This window comes from Cucurbita maxima, unplaced genomic scaffold (assembly GCF_002738345.1).
Source record: "Cucurbita maxima cultivar Rimu unplaced genomic scaffold, Cmax_1.0 Cma_Scf00728, whole genome shotgun sequence".
NCBI lineage: Eukaryota > Viridiplantae > Streptophyta > Magnoliopsida > Cucurbitales > Cucurbitaceae > Cucurbita > Cucurbita maxima.
Window position 1 is genome coordinate 949 of NW_019272744.1, and position 10,693 is coordinate 11,641.

At 35.8% G+C, this 10,693-nt stretch overlaps 1 protein-coding gene and 1 long non-coding RNA gene across 2 annotated transcripts; one reads left to right on the forward strand and one right to left on the reverse strand.

Annotated features, from left to right (window-relative positions):
• Nucleotides 1–394: 394 nt before the first annotated feature.
• LOC111474864 (CBL-interacting serine/threonine-protein kinase 9-like) lies at nt 395–4,716 on the reverse strand. Its single transcript, XM_023119719.1, has 15 exons — nt 4,181–4,716; nt 4,047–4,109; nt 3,661–3,732; nt 3,420–3,527; nt 3,245–3,325; nt 2,903–2,956; nt 2,452–2,577; nt 2,283–2,372; nt 2,070–2,192; nt 1,849–1,956; nt 1,654–1,770; nt 1,506–1,562; nt 959–1,033; nt 717–853; nt 395–476 (listed from the first exon to the last, which is right to left on the reverse strand). The coding sequence occupies exons 1-14, from the start codon at nt 4,355–4,357 to the stop codon at nt 779–781; spliced, it is 1,326 nt and encodes a 441-aa protein (XP_022975487.1). The 5' UTR covers nt 4,358–4,716; the 3' UTR covers nt 395–476; nt 717–778.
• A 3,633-nt stretch (nt 4,717–8,349) lies between these two features.
• On the forward strand, nt 8,350–9,421 carry LOC111474865. Its single transcript, XR_002716211.1, has 2 exons — nt 8,350–8,787; nt 8,902–9,421. It is a non-coding gene; the product is annotated as an uncharacterized LOC111474865 (long non-coding RNA).
• Nucleotides 9,422–10,693: the final 1,272 nt, after the last annotated feature.

The following is a 10,693-nucleotide window of genomic DNA, read 5'->3' on the forward strand; positions in this document are numbered from 1 at the left end:
ATTAAGTTGAAGTTATTTGTAAAATGTTGAAATTAATGCAGTTTGATATTTTTATACAACTTGTTCCAGTAATTGAAGGTTCGTTTGAATGTGCCCAAAACCCTAAACCCTAAAATATAGAAATAAAGTTTACTGGAAGTCAAATAGAATAGCTCTCTCCAAAAGCACCATAAGCTCATTCAAATCAACAAAATAGCATCTCTTGGCCATCTTACAACATTACGTGATCATTCAATTACTCTTCTAATTAATTTTTCTATTGATATGTTTCATGATGAAACATCATACAATTCTATGAGTATAACAGATGACTTGCATCAACATATTATTGATATTGTTAACTGCAAATAGAGAACGAAGTAGAATCAAATGCTTCAGAAAATCTCGATTTTTCTTTTTTTTTTTCCTGTCTAATGGGTAACTTACCATGCCATAGATATGAGATTTTGATATCATGTTCCTCTCCAATGCAATTTCTGGTTAAAAAAAACCCACTGAGTTAGTCTTCATGAATACAATTAAGACTTCGAAATGCACACCAGTAGTAGATGATCAAAGCAAAAGTGCACTTGAATCAGCTCACTTTTCTTTTATCAGAAACGTTAACTATTTGTGCAATTACTGTGTTTATTGATTTCTTAGGGGGAAAGAAGTAGAGATTTTCTTAGGATTATATCTTCAACGTTTGTAATTGATGACGAGTTTCGATGTGATACCTGCAAAGCATCTCAGGTATCAACTTCATAACAGCATTATGAAGAGGATAGTGAGAAAGATATTAGCTCCCTTCTACAGTATTTCCATCAGTTCTCCACATTATATCTTTTAATCCTGAAGAGAAGCTTTTGTAGAACTGTCGTATGGAAATGCAAAAGCACGTTAGTATATGAGATTGTACAATTTAGCTCTGAAATAATGAATTTAGTTCTGAGTTTCAATAAGAATACTGGTAACATGCCTTGATAAACTCGAGCGTATCGCCACCAGTTTTTCGGAGCTCCACCATATGCAAGGAAGGAGCCACCTCGAACACCTGGAGTTCAAAGGGCAAAGGGCAAAGATATTTGGCATCAGATGTTGAAAGAAAGCCATTGAACTTCAAATGAAGCTATTTGAGGGAAATTTGTGAACCGAGTAAATAGTTTCAATCCTTTTTCATTCTAATCACAGATGGTGGCCAATGATGGTGAAGCCAAGTTATATCATAACAGGTCAAGCCCACCGCCAGTAGATAGTATCCTCTGCTAGGGAGACATTTTCACACCCTTATAAAGAATGTTCGGTAACCCATCTCCAACCAATATAGGATCTCACAATCCACTCCTTTTGGGGCTCAGCGTCCTCGCTAGCACTCATTCCCCTCTTCAATCGACGTAGAATCTCACATATATTTATTTAGAATTAAAAGTCTCTAGATGCATGCTTTTGACAAAGGCATTGAAACGAGTTCGGTACATGAGATTACGAAACTAATTAATAATGTTAGCCAGGAATAATGTTTTTACCTCAGTGGCTATGGAGAGGTGTCCTTTCCTCCCAGTCTTGTCACCTTGCAGCTTCATCTGCATTGATATCATATCTCGTTACAAGAGTTCTAACAAAACTCATCTCAGAAACAAAGATATCTTTCACAAGCTATCAATAAATGGTTACCTTGTAGTCCCGTTTTTTAATATTGAACCCCATAGGTTTTGCAGTTTCTTCAATCTTCGACATGATCTCATTTGCAGGGCTCTGTGAAGTAAACTGGGTTTCTCTCTTTGCAACAGCCTGAAAATATTTAATTTGATCCATATGATATCAATTAACTAAATATACAGAATTATTACAATACAACTGAATAAGTACCTTCTGCTTCTCAAATAGATTTTCAAGACTGAAACCTGGAGACCTAGATATAAGCTCAAAAGCATTCATAAACACCGGTTTCTCTTTCTTTTCGGTCAAAAGATGTTCCTGGAATTAAAAAAAAATTAACGAAACACCTTAATAGGGAACTTCATCTTTCCTCTCATTTCCATCACATTAATCTCTGGCTCAAAGCCTCTGTTTTGTGATAAAATCCTCACCCTCGAGCTGCTAAAAGCAGCATTGACATCATCGAGAGTTATATCCTCTTCCACTTCAAATTGGGTGGGTGTGTAGCCCTTCTTGAACCATTCATCTTCTTGAATTTCGGCTATTGTTATTCGCTGAAGTAACAGAATGAAAAGAAAAGTTTTGAGACTTTACGGAGGATCAAACTTCAAGAGAGTAAATCAAATTAGGAGTTATAAACTTACAGTAAGAGGGTTTGGATCGAGAATGCGACGAACTAGTTTTCTAGCACCATTTGAGAACCATGACGGAAAGCAGAAATCAGCCCTGGAAATCTGAAATTCATATCAAATATAATTTGAGAACAGTCCCAGTCTGTATAAATAGTAAAAACAAAACAAGATAAAAACTAACTTTTCGATACAAATGCGTTAGATTTGACTCGCTGAAAGGCAAGAAGCCTGCCATAAGAACGAAGAGAATAACCCCACACGACCAAATATCAGATGATTGACCATCATAACCTTTATCATGGAAGACCTGATATAGTATATCAAAATCAAAGGCAAAAACTTAGCACACATTTTGCAGAAGTATAACGAACAATCGTTATTTTATTTTAGTTATATACCTCAACTATTCTTATAAGACAAGAGTCTGACTCTACTACATTTAGTTGTGAAGGTAACTCGTACATATTAAATCTTAGGGAAGTAGCCTTCATGACTAGAACTCATTCATTCTAAGCATTTTAACTCAGCTAATGCTAACTCAAGGTGGTTTGTGATTAACCATCTTCACTCGAATATCGAAATACAAAAATTCTCCCAATGAAAAAAAGGAAGCAAGAAGTATGTATGCACACCTCGGGCGCTACATAGTTTGGAGTCCCACAGGCAGTGTGAAGAAGACCATCACCCTGCAATAATAGTGTTGGTGATCCCTTGATATTATATGAAACAGACACCTAAAGGACAGAAATTCGATACGAAAAGAAAGTAGCAAGCTCGATCTATGTACTACAATATTTTTTCAAAGAAAGATTCAAGGGAAGAAGATTCAACCATCTCCTAACCAACACTAAGATAAAGAAACTAAAGTTCAATTGAGAAGTTTTATAAGCAATGGAGAACAACCAAAATGAAGGAAGAACACTGGACAAAATCAATCATGAAAGAATCTCTGCCAGAATCTGAGTAATACTTACATGAACTTGCTGCGAAAGTGCACTCAATCCGAAATCTGATACTTTAAGAACACCATGCGAGTTGAGAAGAAGATTTTCAGGCTGCAGAAGCAGACAGTGCAGTAAACTAAACCCCACTGATCTAATTGCAAACACTAAGTAAAGTTTCGAGGAAATTCGAAAATCTTTTTAAAACCTTCAAATCTCGATGGTACACGCCTCTACTATGGCAGTAATCTACAGCATTAATAAGCTGATGGAAATATTTCCTTGCCTCATCCTCTTTAAGCCTTCCCTTTGTAGCCTATAAATAGAAATATCATCCTCTTTAAGCCTTCTCTTTGGCTAGGAGAGATTATTATACATGTAAAATTAGATAAGAAACAAGACAGAACGGATGTAAAATGCAAATATGAATCTAATAAACAATGTCTTACAATTTGGTCAAAGAGCTCGCCTCCCTCTACAAACTCAAGAACAATGTAGATTTTCGATTTGCTTGCCATAACCTATAAACAAGAACAGAAGAATTAAAACACATGCATCCCAAGAACCTTCTCAAATTAGCTTTATCCTTACTTCAATGGCTTAGTGAATTGGTAGAAAGGGAATCGTTCATCATAATGATTATACTACTACAATCTCATATATTATCGAGCCAACTTGCATGTATCTTGACCAAAATCTATGAGACAACGGTCTAACTTTACTACATTTCGTTCCTCGAAAAACTTGTGGGATTTAAATCAAAGATAGGTGATCACTCTACTTTCAACCTATTCCCTCACAAGGAAACAGAATCAGGGAAAATTGAACATGGTACCTCATAAATCTGAACGACATTTGGATGCTTAATCACTTTCAAAGTCGATATCTCTCTTTTTATCTGCCAACAAATCTAGATTAACAACAAATAACAAAAGAAAAAATCCCACAAAACGAAGAAAACCAGTTTACCTGTTCGACCATCTTGTGTCGAAGGACTTGTTCGCGATCAAGAATCTTGATGGCGACACAATCACCATTCTCAATGTTCTTGGCGAACTTGACCTTCGCAAAAGAGCCCTCGCCAAGGGTTTTACCGAGCTCGTACTTGCCAACGCGAGTCCTCGTCGCCGGGGTTTTCACGCTCATTCTCCACCAGAGATTCACAAAAAGAGAAAAACAGAAACACCCCAAAATTTGATGAACCCTTAGGGTTGAAGATCTTAGTGTAGCAACGATGGAAATGGGAAAAGCTCAACAAATCGGTTTGTTTTGATTACAGAAAAGGAAGGGTGGAATTTTGAAATGTGGCGAAACAGACGCGGCAGGAGAAGGAAGCCGCTATAGGATAAGGTACAGAGGCTCACCCCTTGCCATTGGAATTTTGGAGCGTAGGAGAGGATGCTTCGCGATTGGGCTTCTTTCATGTCTAATGTCCAGATCCCTCGCCATCAATTTGTTCATTGTTTGTTTTTGTAATCATTTACAAATGGACAACTGTATTGTATTGATTTGAAGAATTACCCAACAACAAAAAAAAAAAAAAAAAAAAAAAAAAAAAAAATGTTTCAACGCTTGGTCAAGTCCAATGGTCCAAGTTTCCAATTCATGTTCTTATCCAGTCAGTATGAGACCCTTCTTTCTACCCCTGCCACCCATTCTTTCTTATCCTCCTCAAAGTTTTCATCAATTCAACGTCATGGTAGAGATTTGATATGAACCACGCCAACGAATTTTCATACCTTAAGGGCCAATTACAAGGACAAGAGCTAAGAAACTACAACAAACTTTGTACACTCATATTCAAGTTACGTTGGAGCCCTCTTTTATATGTTATGCAAAGTTGAAGTTCAAGAAAGAGATGTTTAAGTTGCATTTAATGAACGAACTAGTCCAAATATGACTAATAAACACATTTCATGCACTATTTAATTATAATTTAAATATTTGTTTGTTTTTTTATATATGAGTTAAAGTTATATTCTAACCTATTTAAGTTACCATCTTCCATCATTAACACATTTTAATATGGATGTGATATGAGCATTTCTCATTTACTAGTCAATTTAATTTTCTTTTGAGAAGAGACCTCACGTTTTGGAATTTAAAAAAGAATATAATTTTTATTTTTTTATTTTTTTTAACTTTATTGAGAGCTAAGATTTGTAATTTCTCTATGTTTAGAAATTATATTATTTTTAAATTCCAAAACATAATGTCTCTGATCAAAGAAAATTAGGCTTTGATATAATAAATGTTTGTAAATAATAGGTCGTTCCGGGTAGAATTAAATTTTACGTTTAGAAATTCAATGTAAAAAAAATATTAAAAAGTGAGGATGTTGGAAAATATTTTTAAAATTTTTTTTTTCTTCCAACATAGGAAAAATAATTTTCAAGAAACTTTCACTTAATTTTATGTTAATTATCTATTATGTAGTTTGGTTATTACTAATTATATTGCTTGTTAAAATATAATTTTAGTTTATTAGCGTTTGGCTTTATAAATTTTGAAAAGATATTCATATTATATTTACTTGATTAAATTTAATAAAAAAATTAATTTCAAACTAATAATAAAGCACAAAGCGTAATTTTAAGATTATTAGAAAAACTAAATTTTAAACGTTTGTAATATATATATATATATATATATATATATATATATATATACACCAAGATGATGATTGGCATACAAGTTGTCGCTTCATGGACTTTAGTGGAATTTAAACCTTATAATGGGATATTGTAATTTTATTTTGTTTAATATTTTTTTATTTCAATAAATTAAAAACTCAATTTATACATATCCAAACATTGTCTTATATCGATTGCGAGAAGTCAAAAGATATTTTAATATGGATGTTGAGACTACGAACACGATTCTCCACAATGGTATGATATTGTCTACTTTGAGCATAACCTCTCATGATTTTGCTTTGAGCTTCCCAAAAAAATCTATCTAGTAGAGGGAGTATTCTTTGTTTATAAACCCATGATCATTCCTTAAATTAGCCAATGTGGGACTTTCATCATCAACACCTCCCCTCGAACAAACATGCCTCCCCTTAATCGATGCTCGACTCTTTTGGAGTCTTAGTCATTTTTTACTATCTTCGTACCTTCGAGGAGGTTTGACTCCTTTTTCTTTTTAGAATCCTTTGTTCGACATTTGAGGATTTACCAATCTATTGGCATGACTAAGTTTAGGGCATGGTGAGCGTTTCGTGGAGGAATATTTTTTTTAATATAATTCATAAATTAAAAAAACATACTTAATTATCATTTTCGCCTTTTAATTTTGAATAAATGTTTAATAAATCTTTAAACTTTTAATTTTGACACTCTTAACCAATCAAGAAAACTTGTAGAGTTGGATGAGTATCTATAGTAGATCTATACAATGTAAACCGCAAGTTGATCTTCTTCTAAAATATTCTTAAAATATCTAGATATCTAGAAACTTCTAGATAATGGACTCGTTGAGTTGGCTAATTAGTCTTCTAGATAACTGGACTTTTGGTTTGATTTTATTGGGCTAATGATGATTTTTTTAACATAAAATGTCCGGGTTTGTATCCTATTTTGTCAACAATTACTTACCAAATCCTTTAACCCTCTACAGTAATAGTTCTCTCTCAATCTCTCAGTGTTTTCTTTTCAGCCATATGTTCTTCTGAAGAGCTTTTTGTGATGGATAAAACATGGAGATTTGCAGGGGAATCAGCAGTGAAGGAAGAAGGAAAAAGGGAAGAGAATGAGAATCTGCATATTCTGTGAAGGCTACTTAGGGTTCAATGGCAGTGGCAAGCATGATGGGGAAGGCTTGTGTTCGGTTGGTGGGAGTTTCAGTTTCATTCAACAAATAGACATTGTTTTCATGATTGCACCCATATTTGTTATAATGTCTGTTCTTATCTTTACTTTCTGCACTTCCATAGATCACAGTTCTACTTGGGCAGCTCCATTATCACACCATGTGATCCAAAAATCTGTTCAAATGAGAAGAAAATCTACCCGAATCAATTTTGAGTTTCAACCCGAGCTAAAATGACTTCAGAATAAGGGGATTCAAACCTTTGATTTCTTGGTTTAGATATATGTTTTAACTAGTTCGGTGGAACTAAACTAATCTTATATTTGACTATGTCAAACGGGAACGGGAAGGATACACGGGAAGGATACACGGGAAGGAAACAGGCCAATTTCTTAACTCAAATTCAATTGAAGTAGTAAAATATGATTGATTATAATCATACTTAACTGCAGGCTTAGCTTCGGAATATTATAATACTAACCCATGCCTGTATAAAGGGACAGTCATCAGTTCACAACATTACTACCTAACCCAGTTGTGTCATTCACAACATTATTGTATTTCCACGGCTAGTAATTTTATTTGGTATAATAAAGGAGCTGTCATCAGTTCTTCTCCATGCCTGTATAAAGGGACAGTCTTGTCTGGATGTGTTTTAGGCTTTCCTTGTTCAAGTTTTAATTGGGTGTCTCAGACTCTCTCAAAGGGGGCTTTTTGGGAAAAGTAGGGCTGTTTCCTTTTCTAAATACTAGTAAAAACCAAGTGACTTTTAACTTATTTAACAATCCAGGGATGGCTGAGTTGCAATGAATGTGTTTTTATGCAGATGCATTTGACAGAGTTTCATATATAATTTAAAACAGCCTGCTATTACTATTTTCTTCAACAACTTCCTGAATTAAATCCTCCTATTACCCCCAATCTAACATAAAAGTTTCTGATGAACATGGTAACTAAATAGGTTATTAAAAAAAGTAATGAAACTAAATTCAAATCTGATAGTCAACATCGCTTGGAGAGGGGAACGAAATATTCCTTATAAGGGTGTGGAAACCTCTTTTTAGTAGACGCGTTTAAAACCATGAGGCTGACGGCGATACATAATAGGCCAAAGCAAACAATATTTATTAGCTGTGAGTTTGAGCTGTTACAAATGGTATCAGAGTCAAGATATTGAGCGGTGAGCCAATGAGGATGCTAGACTCCCAAGAGGGCTGGATTGTGAGATCCCACATCGGTTGGAAAAGGGAACGAAACATTTCTTATAAGGGTGTGGAAACTTCTCTCTAGTAGACACGCTTAAAACCATGAGGTTGAGACGATATGTAACATGCCAAAATGAACAATATTAGCAGTGAGTTGGGGCGGTTACACTCATAAGACTTCTTTTGTAAAGGCTCATTTATGACTATACTTACAAGATTAATGTTCGGAATAGAAGCTGTAGTTGGGTTTGCATGAGAAGGGAGGAGAGAAGAAAGAAACAATAATGAAAGAGGTTATGAAAATGAAGAAACAAAGGAATTGTGGCCAGGTGGATGTCGCGGCACTAAATGTCATCTAAGGCAATAAATCAATCAAACTCTACCCCAGATAGAAGCTACGCAATTATCGATCCCAGCCAATGAATGCCAATCCTTCTTTTATTTATATTTACATTCCTTCAAATTGACAAAACCAACTTTGGGAAGCCACGCGTGACGTTATACTCAATGCGACTTTCTTATTCTATTTTCTCTCTAATATCTTCAAGAACTGCACAGGTCTTTTTCCTAAGCTAATTGGGTTTTCTCTCCGATCTATCTTCTTCTTCTTCTTCTAATGGATCATTTGTGAGTTTTTCCTCCTATTCTATGTCACACACGAGAGAATTGCAGGTGGGAGCAGACACTGAAGCTGGAATGAAGGGGGAGAGAGAGCAGAAGAGGCAGAAGAACAGAGATCTCAAGGATGTGTGGACATGTCTAGTTTTAGTTTTGGTAAGTGTATCAGGGGGGTTCGTGATGGGTTGGTGGGCGGTTCGGTTTCATAGATCACAGAAGCAACAATGGATGGTACCTTTTAGCCTTGTTTTGATGATCGCTCCCATCTTCATTTTGATCTCTATTTCCATCTCCTGTTTCTGCACTTCCATGGACAGAACTTCTTCTTTAGTCTCATCCTTGGATAATGATCGACCACCTGAAATTAGATGATGAACAAGATTACATTACATTGTCTTTTTGGGCAAATGGGGGCTGGGATATTGGGGCTCCACCCCCACCAATTCTAGGGAGACTTGCCTGCTCTAAGGCCAGTTCTAGTTGGTTTCAAGGGGACCTGCCTGCCCTAGTTGTCATCATTTCACCAAGATTTACATGTCACTACTATATCATGAGAAATTTTTGTTTTTTTTTTTTTNTAGACTCCCAAGAGGGGTAGATTGTGAGCAAGAGGGGTGGATTGTGAGATCCCACATCGGTTGGAAAAGGGAACGAAACATTTCTTATAAGGGTGTGGAAATCTCTCTCTAGTAGACGCGCTTAAAACCATGAGGTTGAGATGATATGTAACAGGCCAAAATGAACAATATTAGCAGTGAGTTGAGGCGGTTACACTCATAAGACTAGTCTTATGTAAAGGCTCATTTATGACTATACTTAAAGATTAATGTTCTGAATAGAAGCTGTAGTTGGGTTTGCATGAGAAGGGAGGAGAGAAGAAAGAAACAATAATGAAAGAGGTTATGAAAATGAAGAAACAAAGGAATTGTGGCCAGGTGGGTGTCGCGGCACTAAATGTCATCTAAGGCAATAAATCAATCAAACTCTACCCCAGATAGAAGCTACGCAATTATCGATCCCAGCCAATGAATGCCAATCCTTCTTTTATTTATATTTACATTCCTTCAAATTGACAAAACCAACTTTGGGAAGCCACGCGTGACGTTATACTCAATGCGACTTTCTTATTCTATTTTCTCTCTAATATCTTCAAGAACTGCACAGGTCTTTTTCCTAAGCTAATTGGGTTTTCTCTCCGATCTATCTTCTTCTTCTTCTTCTAATGGATCATTTGTGAGTTTTTCCTCCTATTCTATGTCACACACGAGAGAATTGCAGGTGGGAGCAGACACTGAAGCTGGAATGAAGGGGGAGAGAGAGCAGAAGAGGCAGAAGAACAGAGATCTCAAGGATGTGTGGACATGTCTAGTTTTAGTTTTGGTAAGTGTATCAGGGGGGTTCGTGATGGGTTGGTGGGCGGTTCGGTTTCATAGATCACAGAAGCAACAATGGATGGTACCTTTTAGCCTTGTTTTGATGATCGCTCCCATCTTCATTTTGATCCCTATTTCCATCTCCTGTTTCTGCACTTCCATGGACAGAACTTCTTCTTTAGTCTCATCCTTGGATAATGATCGACGACCTGAAATTAGATGATGAACAAGATTACATTACATTGTCTTTTTGGGCAAATGGGGACTGGGATATTGGGGCTCCACCCCCACCAATTCTAGGGAGACTTGCCTGCTCTAAGGCCAGTTCTAGTTGGTTTCAAGGGGACCTGCCTGCCCTAGTTGTCATCATTTCACCAAGATTTACATGTCACTACTATATCATGAGAAATTTTTGTTTCTTTTTTTAATGTTTATGGAAATAAGGTCTTGGAAAACTGAATGGAATTTTAAAT